Genomic DNA, 16,961 nt, shown 5'->3' with positions numbered 1-16,961 from the left:
GGCCCCCCACCCCCCCACCCCTCCCCATCTCCCGCGTATTTATGAGTGGCGGCCGCAGAGCCAGTGCTGTCTGGGATGTGTTCCAGCGAATGGGGAGGGGAGTCTCTCTCTTCAGAGCCCTTTGCCGCAGTCTAGGGTCTCGCTCCTTTCCTCTGCTCTTACCGGCCCTCTTCCTCCCTGGACCTCAGGAGAAAGTTTTGCTCATTTAGAAGGTAGACGTAGTTGGTTCCCAAGAAGGGGATGGGCCACAAGGAAAGAGAGACCCCAGTTGAGCCCCTAGCACGCCCCCCCCTCCAATTTTTCTGGGAAGCCCCAGCCCCTCACTTCCAGCCTGTTTCCCTTTACACCTATCCCGAAGTCACCCAGGGACACTCCAACTGCTCGCAGCCCAACAGATGCCCTCGTGCATACGGCCTGGGGCCCACAGTAATGATGGGGAGAGCTCCACAGCCAACACTCAAATTAAGGCCCCCCAAATGCGGACCATCGCTCCTCAGACCTGTTCCAAAGGCCAGCAGGCCAGCGGGCAAGATTCTGCCCCTGCTGCAAACACACAGCAAGGTGTCTAGAAACCCGCTCCTGAAGGAGGCACTGCAGCCCAGGGAGCTGAACGTCACAGTACCAGCCGCACGGAACCCCAGCTCTACCCTCCCAGACCCAAGGGCAAAGGGAATAAACTCGGCCCCCAAGCTGGTGGGCTAGACGGGCAAGGAAAGGCTGCGGGAGTCTTACGGAGGTATCTTAGGTTTTACGAAGGCATTCCACACACGAAATATCTAATTCTGCATGTCGTTTTCCTCTCCTTCCGACAAAAGGAGGTCAGATCGTGGGTCGTCAGCCTTGACAGTGTTGTCCGTCTGTTCATCTGTGCCCCGCTTGACTGAGACTGTACGTAGCTTCTCTCGCTCTCCACCGGCCCCTGCGTTCTTCCGCATCCGCCCAGCTCTGAAATCAACTCTTGTTTGGCCAAGTCCACCTTGCACCAGCGAGTCAAGCCGCCCCCCTTGTAGAAAACCCTCCACCCTCCACCCCCTGCTAGGTCAACCCCCGCCCTAGGCAGGAAAGCCAGGGCTGGAGAGGCCCACGGAGAATTTATTGAGAATCGATGCCCGAGCTCCCTTCCGGGGTAAGTTGTGGCGGACAGGGAGGAGCAGAGGCTCGGGCGCAGGGCGTTAGGCGCATTCCTCTCCACCCTGCCCGCGGCCATCCGTCCGTACCCACCGGGAGGAGCCCCCGGGGCTTGGTGGCTGCCCGCCCTAGCGCACAACCAGACCGGCCCCAGCGCCGGTCTTTGCTTCCCGAGACTCGGGCCTGGATGGCCATCTGCGCGGCTGCTCCGCGCACGCTTCTGGGGAACAGTCCCGCGTGCAAAGGAAAGACGCGGAACGGCACCGAAACTTCAGGCCGAAGCTTACTCTCTGCTTCCGTTGCGCCCCCACGTCTCCAGTCCCTTTCAATTCCGTGGACTCTGGCTTCTGCGTCTCCCGCCCCTGCAAGGGGACATTCCAGTAGAACTTTTTTTTGCTTTGTCGGTGGCTGTCGTGAAATTGTGCTGTGTTTTGTGGTTTCTTTGGGGGTGGGGGGTGTGATTGTCTCGCCTGTTTTCAGTTGTCTCTTATATGGGAGGGTGGTGGGTGGGAGTGGGGAGGGTAAGGGACCTAGAGCTCTGATTGTTTTGGAAGAAAAAAAAAACAAAACAAGAACAAAAAATATATATCACTCTAGAAAATAAATCTCTTCTTGTGTCTGATTCTGTGTTGGCTCACCTCACCTGGCCAGTGATAGAGATCCTTGTTCCAAGAGGGTGGCTTGGACAAAAGAGCGAGACCCCTGTGCCCAAGACCCTGCTCCTTAGACCTTGCAGAGCAGGCTTGGCTCCAAGGTCCCAAGACCACTGCTTAAATTGAGCAAGAGCCTTCCCACAGGAGAGCTGGGAGATTGGAGGGAGAGGAAAGGGAAGATGAACAGTTTGGAGAGGGGCCTGGTCTTGCTTTCCCCAAAGTTGCCCGGGGACCTCCCCACAAACTCCACAGAGCCAGAGAGAAGATTCCTGGAAGCAGTTCCTTTCAGCCGACAGAGAATGCCCCTTTGGTTTGGTCACTTTAAAATATCATGCAAGTAAGGAAGACGGTAACTTCCTTCTGCTGATCCCTGCAGCAGGAGGACTGGTTAGGCAGAGGCCTCTGGAACGCTCAAAAGGACCTAATGAACCCCTCAGGGTTCTTGGTCCCCAGCTGGAATTTGAGGCCCCAATTTGAGCCAAAGGTGGCTGCCTTGGTATAAAGCGGGTGGAGGTTGGTGGGGGTGGAGACCTGGGAAGGCAGCTCCCAAAGGCAAGGAGAGAGGATTGGAAGTGGAACAGAATTGTCTCCCAAAAAAAAGAAAGAAAAAATTCCCTTTCCAATCAGACTGCAGAACTAAATTCTGTTGGGAGAGGCACCTTTCTGTCCCTCTCAGATTGTGATGTCCCCGCCAGAGCCCCTTTGAAGACAGCTGTCCTGGGGCAGCCCTGTTCCTCTCAACCAGGCTTTGGGATTCGGCTTCTGCTGGGCTGGCGCTTAGGAAGCCAACCTCCCACCCTAGCCTCCGCCCGGCCACCCCAGTGGGCCGCAGCCACCCAGGACCCTAAAGGTCTTGGGGTAGAGGTGGGGACAAAGCATAACCTGAGTGAAAGGATGCTGGAAGTGAACAGGCCAGGCCTACCCCTCTCCAGCGAACAAAGGGGTGTGCTAATCAGAGAGCGAGCAGGAGGCAGGAGAAAGCAAAGGCTCCTGGACGTGGCTGGGCCTGCCGCCCGCATCCTCCAAGGGTTCCACTCGAGATATAAAATGAATCTGGCTTTAGAGCCCGTGTAGACTAGGCTCCCGCCTCATGCTGGCCTCCCCGGAGCCAGCCGCGGCTGAGAGTGAGCCGAGAAGGCCGGGTCCGCCCGGAGGAAACGCAAACAGCAAGAGGAGAGCTGCGGGGACGGGGGCGAGGGCGCCGGGAGGAGCCTCCAGCGGCGTCTGGGTCCTTCGCGGTGGTGGCTTCTTTAAAGACAAACAAAGGCGAAGATGCGGAGGCTGGAGAGCCGGAGACGGGGAAAGCGGTTGTCATAAAAGAGAGCGAGAGATTCGGAGACGAGGACCGCGAGAGTGCGAGACAGGGTGGCCGGGAGAGGAATTCAGTGCCGTGCGCGCAGCAATAAAATAATATGACCGCTATAAAAGTTTATAGCGTATAAATTTCTGAAGGTTAAGAAACTAAACAGCAGCAAAGCAAACAGTGAGGGGAAACTTTCCGGAGCTGAGAGAGCCACAGCTGGGCCTGGGCTCGGGGTCTGGCGGGGAAGGGGGGGGAATGGGTGGGACTGGCTCGGAAGCCCCCTACCCTCACTGCTCGGTACCGGGTTTGAGGTTTCCGGGGCCCCAGGGGGCAACGAGGGGAAAGGAGGGAAGGGAGAGAGAAAAATATTTTGTTGTCACAAATGCTTTAGAGAACGCAATTGGAACTCTTGTCTTTGTTCTTCACACCCCCTCCAGAATCGGACGTCATAAAGAAGCCCCCTGCACACACACACACGCACACACGCACGCACACGCACAGAGGCACACACACAAGCACAGAGGTCCGGCGGGGCCAGACGTCTGGGCGCGGGCAGGCTCTTGATCCTTTTACAGTCCCATTCCTCCCTCTCAGGCCTCCTCTCCCCCCACAAAAAGCCCAATTGTTTCTCCTCAGAATTTGAAACAATCGTGTTGGATTTGAAAAGTGCTCGGCTCCCTCTTTTACGGGCCATAAACGGCGCACTGCTTGGCGGTCTCCACCAGAACTTCTGGTCTTGAAATGGGGGGCGGGGGGGGGCGGGGGTGATGTCAGTAGGAGAGAAAAAAGCTTTTGGCTTTTTTCCCCTCCCTGCCCCCTCACCCTGTTTTTGTTGTTGTTGTTTTTAGCTTATCTGCACAATTTCATGAAGCATTTCCTGATTTCCGATGCCTTTTCTCTCGCCCGCTCTCGTTTCTCTCCCCCTTTTCTGCCAATAACGAAAGTTTCTCCGCTCTAGTCGCCTGGCTGACTTTCGGAGAAACTGGCCGAACCGGTGGTGGCGGCGCCTTTTTTCAGCATGGCCGCTAGATGGCAGCCTTGCTCCATGTGAAAATCCCCGGTGCGGCGGCTTCGGGAGCTGGTGGCTGCACTTCGCACCTAAGTCGGCCGTGAATCTACGAACTGAACGCTAACAAAAGTCATGAATAATTTGTGCGTAATAAAAATATAGGGTTCATTATGGCCATTTCCCCCACTTTATAGATTTCAGATATACTGGTGTTGCCCCCCCCTCCTCAAATGGTCAATTTTATGAATTTCCCCCAGGAGGAGCGCTCAGCGCTTCTCACCCATCCAGTTTCTGTGTTCGGTGGGGCAACAAATGCAAGAGAATAGGGAATAGTAGTAGTAGTAGTAGTAGTAGTAATAATAATAATAATAATAATAATAGGAATAATGGGTCCAAATAAAAGAGAATTTGTTCGGGAAAATGAGAGCTTTCCGGGGAGGGGAGCAACAGGAATGTCTGCGGATGCGGGTGAGCGAGTCAGGTGAGAGGGGAGAACCGGCAGAAGAAGGTCAGATGGAGAGGGAGCTGCGGGAAATCTGCGGCCAGATCGGCAGGAGAAGGAACTGGGTGAGCTAGCCCGGGGGTGGGGACAATTTTGGAGGAAATAGATCGTGGCTCTGGTGGGGATTGGAGGTGCCCATAGCCGGCGAGGTGGGCTCCGCACGGACCGAGGCTCCAAGAGCCTTTGTAAGTGTCGGGGTCTGGGCTGGGCGCGCGCCGGGTCGACCCAGGCGCGGGCCAGGGGCTCCCCGGAATAGCGAAGTGCGGGAAGGTTCCGGTGTTTCGCGGAGAAAACATGCGGATTTTGCGGAAGCATGTGGGGCAGGCACCGCGGTGGGAGGAAGCAGGAGCTTGCTTTAAGCCGCGGTCGGCAGTTTCCAGGTGCGAGCCCCGGCTCCGTGCGCAAACGTGGGGGTCACGGGTCCTTTCGCAGTTTAGCAGCTGGAGGCCTGGACTCCGGGTGTTTTTCGTTCTGAGACCCGTGCACTGTCTGTCCATAGACTCTTCGATTCCAAATCTCCTATGTCCTCCTGGCCCAGCCCGACCTGCGCGCCTCTTTGGGACAAACCTGCGAGGAGAAATAGATCCCCCCTCCTTAAAATTAGCCCCGCTGGCTGCAGCCTCTCCTTTCTTCCTCCAGGAGCGGGTGCGAAGAGGCGAGCGGAGTCTCTCAATTTGAGTTTCTCTAATAAATCTGCGCTCCGTTGGGTGTTTATAAATGATCTCCTCGCTCTTTCTTGCCTTTTTCTTCTTCTTCTTATAATAGAAACATTTTCCTTCCATCAGGAATTTTTGGAACGGTGTAGGGATGATTTAGAACAAGCCATTGAATTTCTACCTCACCGGTGAGTCCTCAAATCATGACCATAAAATCCCCCGCACTTGATAAAAATGTTCGCTTTGGCAACAACTTAACTCTCGCTTCCACTGCCTCGCAGCCCTCTTAGTTTCCGGCTGAAGACTTAAGACCTTCCCCTTCCTTTTTTCCTTTCTCTCTCCCTGTCAGCCCCTCTCCCATTCTCCAGATTCACTTTTGAAGGACCAAGTGTCCTCAATGGTAACCTCCCCTTAGAAAGGTGATGGTTTCATTTTTACAAAGGTTGGGGTGATCCCCTCAAAGCACCCCTCTGAATACATAGCAAACCACTCACCTAAATAAACAATGAATTGAATGTATTTGTAAAACTACTTTTGTTGCTAGAAATGTTCTCTTCTTTCTCTCCCTTCTTTCTTTCCTTTCCTTCCCTTGGCCAGTGAGCCCCTTCAGGAGCCCATTGGTTTGGACCCTCAGACTAGGGCCTTCTAAAGCCTAGCCACCACCGTCACTAGGCCTGGTAGGCTGGGAAAAGCCACCGACATGAGAGTATGGCACCAAGTCCGTTCCAAACTGCACCCTGTTTCAGGCCCCAGGTCTTCAGGTCCAGAGGGAAAGCCAAGCAAAACTAAAGGCTCCCCGAGGGGGGGAGGAGAGAAAATGGGGGACTCAGTGGCTTTACTGCATCTAAATCCCCTTTACCCAAAGGTCAGTTTAGGAAGTGACGGTGGCTCAAAGGACGCTGAAAGCTAAAAGGTGCCCCTTCATACACACCCTCTACAGCCACTGCCTAGGGAAAGGAGGGTACAGACTGTGGCATCAAGGCCAGGTGCCAGGGCCTGGTGCCCAGCAGCGGCCCCCTTGCCCTTCCCTCCCTGTGATGTGCTGATGGGCTTGGCAGTGTGCTCTCATCCAAGGATGCTGAGGACTGGCCTGGGAAGGTTGGGAGGCAACTGGGCTTGGTTACTAGGTCCCAAGGCCTGGGTGCAGGAGTGGGACAGCTCAACCGAGTGTCATCCTGCTGGTGGCATCAGGCCCCTCTCCCATCATGCCAAGTTGGTCCCCCAAAGCAGTGACTGGGCCCAAGTGCCTTCCAGGGACCTCCTCCCCATTCCAGCACTCCCCAAAAAGAGGTCGTGCAAAACTGCAGAATCCTCTGTTGCAGGGGGAACTTTGCTCGGTGCTTCACTGCCCATTAACCAGAAAGTTTCTTCTCTCTGTCCTGGTCCCTCCTCTTACCCTCCCAGACCCCTTCTCCAAAGAAAATCCCTGCTTGTTTGTTTAATAGGGAAAAGTTGGTGAGTGGTCTGGGTGTGGCGCAGAGGGGTTGGTTTGGGGGCTCCCGAGAGGAGGTGGGGACAGGTGCTCTCCACAGCTGAAGGAGGCAAAAATCTCGGAAAAGTCACCGTTTACACCGAAACAACAACAACAACCACCCATAATCGTTTTCATTTCGGCTTTGTCACCCCCACCGTGCTGCAGTTGTGCAGCGGGGGCGATCGAAGCTGCAGTTTTATAGCTGTAGAGGAAAGAACTCGTAAAATGCTAACAGCTTTTATGCGCTGCGGCATAAACAACAACAGACTCCGGCTTTATTGCGTTTTATAGTTTGTTAAAGAGTTTACAGCCGTTTTTTTGGGGGCCGGTTACCCAGCCAATTCCCTTCACACGATAGTTAAACCTTTATCAATAATAAGGAAATTGATCATTAAAGCTTTAAATATGACTACCTCGTTTGTTTGAAAATATGTTTAGGAGAGGAAGCTGTATGATTTGATAACTTGTATTAAAATACCAATTACATTTATAGGACCTTTTAAAACTCGGCGCAATTAAACCGTGTTCTTTTACATTTTTTTCCGTAGCGACCCTGACATTTAAAAAGACTCCAACTGCCTCGTTAAAATCACGAAATTAACAGCGCGCCTCTACGTCTGGCGCGCTGGGTCGGTGTGTGCGCGCGTGGGTTTTTTTTTTTTTTTTCCTTGACTCCCCCACATCAGCCTTTGGGGGTGGTCTGCGAAGGTATTTGATTTGTTGTGAGGCGAGAGATATCTCATTAATGTAGGTAGTTAAACAGATTTAATCCGTAGTCATTCTCTCCCCCTCCCCCTCCCCCTCTCCCCGGGTGTTGTCTCCCCTCCTTCCCCCTCGCTCCCCGCTCACTCCCTGGCGCTCCCTCGCTCTAGCTCTCTCTCGCTCGCTCGCGCTCGCTCGCACCCTCGCTCTGCGTTCTGTCCGGGAGGAGTACGGAGAAGCCAATAGGATGCGGGGTCTCTAATGGATGCAAATGATCATGAAAAGACAGTGCAAAATATGAAACAACTCATTTGCAGGGAAGTAAATCACCGAAAACTGTTTATGAACTGGCATCCTTTCTTCGAAATGTAAAGCGAGGACCTCTTTAAGTGGCGGTATATTTTTGTTTTGGGGGGTGGGGGGTGGGGGGAGGGCGAGCGAGCCGGCTGCCATGCGAGCTTAGACTTTTGGAGGCTACGCCGTCCTTTCCCGTTCCTGGAAATCACAAAAAGTGAGGTGGCTTCGAGACCTTCTTCGCCTTTTCTTTCTTTTCTTTTTTTCCCTCCTCCCTTTCCCTCTCCTTTCCTGGCGAGGGTGCCTCGGAGCCGGCGAATCCGCGTTTTTTTTCTCTCTCTCCCTCCCTCTCCCCCTCCCCACCCCCTCCCCAACAGCCCCCAACTACAGCCGCCGCCGCCGCCGCCGCCTCAAAATTCAATAAAATGAGCTCTTATTTCGTCAACTCACTGTTCTCCAAATACAAAACTGGGGAGTCCCTGCGCCCCAATTATTATGACTGCGGCTTCGCCCAGGACCTGGGCGGCCGACCCACCGTGGTGTACGGTCCCAGCAGCGGCGGCAGCTTCCAGCACCCGTCGCAAATCCAGGAGTTCTACCACGGGCCGTCGTCGCTGTCCACGGCGCCCTACCAGCAAAACCCGTGCGCCGTGGCGTGCCACGGGGACCCCGGCAACTTCTACGGCTACGACCCGCTGCAGCGGCAGAGCCTGTTTGGTGCGCAGGACCCAGACCTGGTGCAGTACGCAGACTGCAAGCTCGCTGCCGCCAGCGGCCTGGGCGAGGAGGCCGAGGGCTCGGAGCAGAGCCCGTCGCCCACCCAGCTCTTCCCCTGGATGCGCCCGCAAGGTGAGCTCGCGGCGAGGCCGGCGGGGCGGGAGAGACCTGAGGGCCCGAGGCCGGGCGGGGGCCGGGCAGGCCGGGGCGCGCTGCCTCCCGCTCCTGGAAGACGCGCCCGCTCCGTTCAGATGGCCCCCCACTTCTTTCCTTCCTCTCTTCCTCTTTTTTTTCCCTTTTCTTTCTTTCTTTCTTTTTTTTTTTTTTGTTTTGTTTCCCTGGAAGGAGGGTCGCTAAGAGACATTTCCTGAATCCATAAACCCCTCACCCCGCCTTACTGGTCTTCCTCTCCCCCTCCTTTCCCCCCCTTTTACTGTTTTATAGGGGGTAGTGGAGAGAGGGTGGTGGGAGTGGGGGCGCTCAACTTTTGCACTTCTCGATTGCTTTATAGTTTAATTACCCTGAAGAAACTTTTCTTCTGGGGCAGAGGCTCTGGGGGCTTTTCAAGGTGGGTCCATCCGTCCCCATCCTGGCGTTTTCATTCTTATTTTTCTCCCTCCTTCGCATCCTTCCTTCTAAAGTTTATGGCACTTTTAATAGATTTGAACCACCCCCACCTCACTCTCTGGTGCTTGTTGCCATGGGAGGGGGCTCCCCCTTTCTGGTTCCCTTAAATTCAGTGGGGTCTGATGCCCCCCACCCCCACCCCCTGCTGACCGCGGCCTCCTAGCGCCCCCTCCCCTGCGCCGGGTAGAAGGTCCCCTGCCCTGATTATACTGGTCTCCAGGGCTGGCTCACGAATCTTCCAACCTTCTCTGCCTCCATCCCCTCCCCCGCCCTCCCCTCCCCTCCGTCTCGCCCTTTCCCCCCTTCCCAGCAGCCGCCGGACGCAGGCGAGGCCGACAGACCTACAGCCGCTACCAGACCCTGGAGCTGGAGAAGGAGTTCCTATTTAACCCCTATCTGACTCGCAAGCGGCGGATCGAGGTATCGCACGCGCTGGGACTGACAGAGAGACAGGTCAAAATCTGGTTCCAGAACCGGAGAATGAAGTGGAAAAAGGAGAACAACAAAGACAAGTTCCCCAGCAGCAAATGTGAGCAGGAGGAGCTGGAGAAACAGAAGCTGGAGCGCGCCCCGGAGGCGGCGGACGAGGGCGACGCGCAGAAGGCCGACAAGAAGTAGGCTCCAACCGGGACTGCCAGGGACGCGGTCGTCCTCCGCCCGTGGGTCTCCCGACCGCGCCGCCGTCGCCCGCCCCCGCCCGAGAGAGCTCCGGTCCCGCGAGCGGGGCCCCGAGCTTGGCCTCCCACCGCAGCGTCCCCACCGCGCCAGTCCCCGCTAGTGGTAGAATCTCGTAATAGCTTCTGTGTGTGAGCTACCGTGGATTTGCTTCCCTTCTCTTGGGGGCCGGGGGGGAAAGACAAGGATTGTAAGCAAGGACTCCCTCGCCCAGCGAGGGTCAGCGGCTGCGGCTTGGCTGAGCCCCCCCACTCCCCACGCCCCCGCCCCGTGTAAAAAGCCTCCTTGTGCAATGGTCTCTTTTCCTTTGAACGTGCTTCCTTGTAATGACCGAGGTACCGATTTCTGCTAAGTTCTCCCAACAACATGAAACTGCCTATTCACGCCGTAATTCTTTCTGTCTCCCTCTCTCTCCCTCCCTCTCTCTCTCTCTTTCTCTCTCTCTCTCCCCCCTCCTCATTTCCTCCTCCCACCCTCTCTTCTCGCTGCCCTCCCTAGCCCCTAGCTCGCTCGCTTTCTCTCTAGCCTCTCTCTTTTCCTCCCCACCCCCTTTGGTTTGACAATTTCGTCTTAAGTGTTTCTCAAAAGAGGTTACTTTAGTTAGCATGCGCGCTGTGGGCAATTGTTAAAAGTGTTCTTAGGTTTACTGTGAAGAGAATGTATCCTGTATCCGTGAATTGCTTTATTGGGGGAGGGGAGGGAGGGCTAATTATATATTTTGTTGTTCCTCTATACTTTGTTCTGTTGTCTGCGCCTGAAAAGGGCGGAAGAGTTACAATAAAGTTTACAAGCAAGAACCTGAGACTGGCCGGGCCGCGCTCCTCATTTGCTCCAGGCGCCTTGCAGAGCTGGGGGGGCGGGGCGGGGAGTCGGTCACCGGGCTCCAGCGCCCGCCAGGCCAGGACTTACAGAGGAGGGGGCGGGGGCTGGAGGCAGGTGGTGCGAGTCCCTCGGCCCAGGGGCGCAGGGAGTGAGGGAGGCGGCTGCGCGTGATTGGAGGAGAGAGGAATGAGGGAGGGGAGCCAAGAGAAACCCCCACCCTCCGCGTTCCGAGGCTGCGTGGCCCTGGAGACCCCAGCCCTGGCCAAGCAGGAGAGATGCGCCTGGGCTGGTGGCTACACCCTCACCACCTCCCCCTTTGTTTCTGTGTGCCCTCTGGTGTGTGTGTGTGGGGGGAAGGCTACTGAACAGGCTTATATATTTTTATTTTCCCCTGGACTCTGCTGGGGGGGACAGGAGGAGCGGTGAGATGCTCTTCCCTGCCTCTCCCTCTCCGCGACTTGGCCACCTAGGCCCAGCTCCGAGGTCGTGGCTTGCCGCCTTCCTTCCTTCGCTCCCTCTGCTTCTCTGGCAGCCGCTGGACGGAGGCATCCGCCTCCCGGAACCAGAAGAGCAGCGTACCGGGTCGCCCTCCTCCCTTCCTTTCTCTTCCCACCCACCCCACCCCCTTCCTTTTTTTTTTTTTCTTTTTAAATTTTCAAACCTCTTTTTTTTTAAACCACCAGAAAACGCAGCATCCAACTCCCGTGGGCTGGATCCGGCGCCTCTGGGAACACCCACGAAGTCTGGCTCCTTCCCTGCCCGTGTGTCTGGGGCACCAAGAGAGAGCCCGACGCCAGGCTCAGCTCGTTCCTCACCTCAGGAGAACTGGGCTGAGTCCTCCCAAAGGCCCCGCCAGGCCGCACTGGTCCGGATGAATAAAGATCTGACTTGCCCGCACCCACCCGCCCGGTTGCGTGCAGCCCCTGCGTTTGTTTCTCGCTGGGTAACGGGCTGGGAAGGAGGGGTGGGGGCGACAGCGCGGGTCTCTCGGAGGCTATTTTCCCGTCCACTCAATCCCTTCCTCCCCAAATCTCGCCGGCAAGCTGCCTCCAGCCCACGGGGGTCGACAGCGGCCCTTGAGCCCCCAGCCCCAATCCACAGAGCTTCGCTTCCTCATTCATTATTGATCATATTTTATAAATCCAACGCCACACAATTTTTTCCACATTACCGGGAGCCGTGGGGAGGCTGCCCGGCCATTGGCGGAGGGGACGTCACGTGGGTGGGGTCACGTGGCCCAGAGAGGAAAAAGGGGGTCCTTTTTGGTGTAAATCTGGACTCTAATTCTGTAATATATCAAGGAATCTCGTAAAACCGACACTAAAACGTCCCTGCCTACAAATCATCCGGCCAAATTATGAGTTCATTGTATTATGCGAACGCTTTATTTTCTAAATATCCAGCCGCAAGTTCGGTTTTCGCCACCGGAGCCTTCCCCGAACAAACTTCTTGTGCGTTTGCCTCCAACCCCCAGCGCCCGGGCTATGGAGCGGGGTCGGGCGCCTCCTTTGCCGCCTCGATGCAGGGCTTGTACCCCGGCGGTGGGGGCATGGCGGGCCAGAGTGCAGCCGGCGTCTACGCGGCCGGCTACGGGCTCGAGCCGAGTTCCTTCAACATGCACTGCGCACCCTTTGAGCAGAACCTCTCCGGGGTGTGTCCCGGCGACCCCGCCAAGGCGGCGGGCGCCAAGGAGCAGAGGGACTCGGACTTGGCCGCAGAGAGTAACTTCCGGATCTACCCCTGGATGCGAAGCTCAGGTAACGCCGCGCACCGAGCCGTCCCGAGCCGCACCGGCCCGGGCACATTCCCCGGAAGGCGCCCCCTTCCCGGCCAAGTGCCCCTTTCCGCGTCCACGGTGCCCCCAGTAGGAGGTGGGCCCTGGGGACGCAGCATCCCCTTGGCTGCGACCCGGCGTGCTGCCTGCCCCCCACCCCCTTTTTGGCTTGGTGCTCTCAGGCGCGCTCTGCTTCCCGGCGGATCTCTCTCCGCCGACGCCAAGGCGCTCGGAGCCCCCAGTTCGCCCCCCACCCTTCCTCCCGGCCTTTTAGCTTTAAATATTTATCAGCCGCGCCGGCACGGGCTGGAGGCGAGGCCGTTTGTCTTGCGGAGGAAAGCTAGGGTTTGCAGAGAATAGCCATTAGGGTCCTCCTCCCTCCCCTCCCCTTTCCCCCCCGCTGGGGAATCTCAGCTCTGGGTGTGTCCCCCAGTCCCAGCTTGGATAAGGTCTAGGGGAGGGGGCTGCAGCAATGAGTAATTCTCCCCTCCCCCTTCCTTCCCAGCCAACCCTGCTCCCCCATTATTCCCTTCTGGACCATTAGAGGTGGGCTTAGAGGCCTGACGGGAGGACGGGGCATGAGAGATTAGGATCCAGCCTGGGACACAGAGCCAGAGAGGCAGGTGGAGAGAGGGGGCGGGCTGAGGCCAAGAGAGATGAGGCTCCTGACCCCCCAATGAACTTGGGAAGGGGGCAGCAGGAGAACTAGAGAAAGGGGCAGAGGCCTCATGGGAGTACAACTGGCTTCCTCAGGTGCCCTTCCTAGGGCTCCCAAGCACCCCTGAGAAACTGGCCAACAAGTTCGCAGGTATTATTCCAGAAGAGCGAATGCCCTCTCGGGGGAGGCAGTAGGACTTTATGCAGCCAAATCAAAAGTTAGAAAGTATAGGCCACTGAGCCAGCTGCTGTAGGAACCCCAAGAGACCAGGTGCTCCACAGGTTTTCCTGACAAGCCTTTCCCAGACATCCTGCTTAATGCTTCCCTGGACTCAGGGGCCAACCCCAAGGTTCAGAAGGCCCAAGACCTGTGGTCAGAGGCTCCCAATCCAGCTAGGGTTGAGGGCCAGGAGAAGACCAGCACTTACACCATCAGTATTGGTGGTCACGGCCCTCATTACCTGCTCCATAATTCAACTGCCTTTCCACTTGATTTATCAAAGTCCCAATCTTTCTGATCGTAAACATTTCAGCTTGGCTTTTATCTGACTTGAAATTAGGGCCCCTAGACTCTCCTCCCACTGGCTTCATCCCTGGAGGGCTGGCACCAGCACCTCCTCCATTACAACCTCCCCCAAGCCTCCCCAGGGTTTGGGGCCTAACCTGGGAAGCTCTCTTCTGCCCCTCAGCCCCCACCGCCTGGATACTTTATGTTCTACCCTCAACCCAGGCTGCTAACTGTTCTCTCCCTCTGTGCCTTCCTGAAGGCCCAAAGAATGCTTTGGAGAGCTAGGTTGTCTGGGCAGGTGGGCAGGCAGGACAGCCTGGCCCTGCCAGAACCTCAGCCACTCACTGGAAAACAATCATCACAGGGCAGACCAACTCCATGCTCCAAAGAAATATGCAAACTCTCACCAACTCCTCATTCCACAACAGGCTGTGGATAGGGTAGGAGGGGAAGGACTGGACCTGTGAGGGTCCTTTGTCTCCTTTTTCTTCTTGGGAAAAGCACTTAGGTCAGGGCTAGAGCCTTACATCAGGGACACTCACATGGTTTCCATTGCCCCCCACCTGAAAGGCCATCAGAACCAGCATCCAAGAAGGGAAGCTTGAGGTCCCTAGTCCTGAGGGTGATGGAAGGATTAAGGTCCCTTCATCCTACATACACCCCTTAGGCGCTCCGTCTTTAACAGCGAGCAGTTTAGATGTTGGGTTCAGAAGCCCTAGGCTAGAAGACTTCTTGGCTGGAAAATGGGGAATATTTGCCTTGGAAGGCCCGCATAGGGGGGACATAGGCTGGGGGTATGGGCCTTCCAACCACTGACTCCAAATCACACACAGGGTCTAAGAGGGAGATGGGCACTCTCGGGGCTTCCTCCTCCCCCCCCCCCCCATGCACTGATTTTTCCCTAAATACTGTGCGCAGGGACCGACCGAAAGCGAGGCCGCCAGACCTACACGCGCTACCAGACCCTGGAGCTGGAGAAGGAGTTTCACTACAACCGCTACCTGACGCGGCGGCGGCGCATCGAGATCGCGCACGCGCTCTGCCTGACCGAGCGCCAGATCAAGATCTGGTTCCAGAACCGGCGCATGAAGTGGAAGAAGGAGAACAAGACCCCGGGCCCTGGGGCCACGGACCAGGACAAGGCCGAGGAGGAAGAGGAGGAGGAGGAGTGAGGGATGGAGGAAGGGCAGAGGAAGAGAGCGATGAGAAAGGGAGAGAGGGAGAAGCCCAGCTTTGGGAACTGAACCAGGAAACTCAGATCAAATGGGGGGGGGGAGCCCTATTTAAATGAAAAGCTGTTAATTTTTTTTTTTTTTTTTAAGGAGAGAAGGTGAAATTTTGGGTTTCTTAACACTGAAAACAAAAACTACCTATAGAAAAGTCCGCAGGGTTTGTTTTGTACAGTACGGGAAGGGCATCGTCTACCTGTTCTATAGCTTTCTGGAATTTGCCTCCCCTTTTCTACGTCGCTAGTGTAACGTCCTTGTAAAATTTTGCTGTTTTGTAAGCCCGCTTCTTTGACGCTGTCTTTTGTGGTCTGTGGGTCTGGACTAACGTGTGTTGTTCCCCCGCCCTCGTGAGCCCGCCTTCCCAGTAGCGGCACTGAAGGGGCCTTAGGGAGCCCCAAGGACCCACTGACTAGCTCCATTGTCCTCTCTGTGCACCTGCCCTGCCCGATGCTCCTTGCTCCCGCCAGCCCCAGTGATCCTCTTTACATTCTATGTGTATCTGAAGAATGGAGAAATAAAACACAATTTAAAAACAAACGGATGCTCTATTTTCTGTGTCTCCCTAAGGCTGCGAGGGCGCCAGGATTAGCCATGCATCCCAGCACCCCTCTGCTGTAACTTCTCCTGCTGGCCTGTTTCTTTCTGTGCTGGGGTCTGCTCTTTTTCCTGGTGCCCCTGCTCTGGGGGCTGCCAACTAGTGAACTCCAACATCACACATTCGTTTTACAATTTTTACACACAGCGACACACACAAATGCACACAATCCCATATTTATAGTCTAACATCACACATAAATAGATATATAGTCACCTACAGCCAACAAAGATACACTCATATTTATATGTTCACAAATACACATACAGGCATTCACACAGCCCAGCTCTATGCCCAGACACATGCATTCATGTTCACACACACTCACAAGTAAACACCCATTCACACTCACCCACAGACACATTTATACATACTAATACACATTCACACATTGGCTTATAAACACACAGATTCACATCTGCCCCCCAAGTAAACACATCCCTGAGCCCACATGCTCAATCACACACATTCACAAAACAAAACTAAACCAAACCCCCACAGTCCCACAAACTTCCCCAACCAGGCCTTCAAGCCAGGCTGGGGGCTCGCCAGGGCACCGAGCTGAAATGCAAAGCGCTGGGCCTCATACCGAGGAAGAGGGGAAGGAAAGGGAAAATGACCACCCAACTCCACTCCGATTCTTGGGCAGCGCTGGGCTGAGGCCAGGCCAGAGGCAGAGGCCAGAGAGGCCTCCAACGCCAGGGCGCTCCCGGCTTCCCGCTCACTCGGCAAATATTTTCCGCAAGAGCTATTCGGTTCTTTTATTTCCATTTATTTTTTAACTTTAATGTATTTTAATTTATAGATTCGAAATTAACACAATGACCCAAATAAAACTTTAAAATCGGCGGGGGGGAGCCGAGCCGGGAGAAGGAGCGCCTGAGCGGCGCGCGCTTTACCGGCTAGTGTGGCCGCGTCCTGGCGCTCTGAGCCGCCGCGCCGCCCGCCCCTGCTCCGCCGGCTTCCTCCGCGCCTCTCGGCCCGCTCTCCGCGCCGCCGGCAACCTGGAATCTTCCCCGGAGCACAGAGAAAGAGAGGAAAAAGAAAAACATTTGGGGGGCAGTTACTTCGTTTCCTGAATTTGGGCGCTAGTAGCGTATTCAAAATACTGGAGTATTTCGGGGGGCTGGGAAACAGGAGGTGAATTTAGTTGTTCTTGTGGCTGCTTTTGCTCCAAAAAATACTCCTTCACCGAGGGACAAAACCCCGGAGGTTGGCATCTAGACCTGCGGAGTTGGTTTTTAGTATGTATTCGATGACAAACCCTGGATTATTTAAATGTAAAGAACATCTTTCGGATAGACTCGAGGAAGAGGAATGGAAGGGAAGCACGCTTTAGAATCGGTTTAATTTGAATTTGTAAGTAAAAGGCCCCTAAACCTGCAATTTCCCCCATTAATGACCGCAGAACCCCCTGGGGAGCGCATGGAGTTGTCTTCGGGAACCTAGGCTTGCAGGCATTTGGGTGGGATAGGCAGGGATCCCGCCTTACCCTCCTCTAATTTCTGGGGTGCAGAGGCGAGAATCCGGTTGCTACACTGCCCGCCTCGGCCTCCATCAGGACCACCTTTCCTCCCAGGGGGAAAACTAGGCCCTAGGGAATCTGGGGTCCCCGCGCCCGCAATGCTGCAAGCCT

At 55.7% G+C, this 16,961-nt stretch overlaps 2 protein-coding genes across 2 annotated transcripts; both read left to right on the top strand.

Moving 5' to 3' along the window:
- The first annotated feature begins 8,129 nt into the window (after positions 1–8,129).
- On the top strand, positions 8,130–9,683 carry HOXB8 (homeobox B8). The gene is made up of 2 exons (XM_016202242.1): positions 8,130–8,570; positions 9,376–9,683. The coding sequence occupies exons 1-2, from the start codon at positions 8,147–8,149 to the stop codon at positions 9,681–9,683; spliced, it is 732 nt and encodes a 243-aa protein (XP_016057728.1). The 5' UTR covers positions 8,130–8,146.
- Positions 9,684–11,834: 2,151 nt separating this feature from the next.
- On the top strand, positions 11,835–14,673 carry HOXB7 (homeobox B7). Its single transcript, XM_087825626.1, has 2 exons — positions 11,835–12,319; positions 14,420–14,673. Exons 1-2 carry the CDS (start codon positions 11,920–11,922, stop codon positions 14,671–14,673), a joined length of 654 nt encoding a protein of 217 aa, XP_087681752.1. The 5' UTR covers positions 11,835–11,919.
- Positions 14,674–16,961: the final 2,288 nt, after the last annotated feature.

The sequence above is a fragment of the Miniopterus natalensis genome, chromosome 17, assembly GCF_054644295.1.
Source record: "Miniopterus natalensis isolate mMinNat1 chromosome 17, mMinNat1.hap1, whole genome shotgun sequence".
NCBI lineage: Eukaryota > Metazoa > Chordata > Mammalia > Chiroptera > Miniopteridae > Miniopterus > Miniopterus natalensis.
This window is presented reverse-complemented; position numbering and strand designations above follow the sequence as displayed.

What these genes read in the sequence shown, in the direction of transcription:
- HOXB7 (XM_087825626.1), top strand. Translation starts at nt 11,920, where the DNA reads ATGAGTTCATTGTATTATGCGAACGCTTTATTTTCTAAATATCCAGCC. An exon ending in CCCCTGGATGCGAAGCTCAG is followed by an intron (nt 12,320 to 14,419) that starts GTAACGCCGCGC and finishes TACTGTGCGCAG; the next exon opens with GGACCGACCGAAAGCGAGGC.
- HOXB8 (XM_016202242.1), top strand. Translation starts at nt 8,147, where the DNA reads ATGAGCTCTTATTTCGTCAACTCACTGTTCTCCAAATACAAAACTGGG. An exon ending in CCCCTGGATGCGCCCGCAAG is followed by an intron (nt 8,571 to 9,375) that starts GTGAGCTCGCGG and finishes CCCCCTTCCCAG; the next exon opens with CAGCCGCCGGACGCAGGCGA.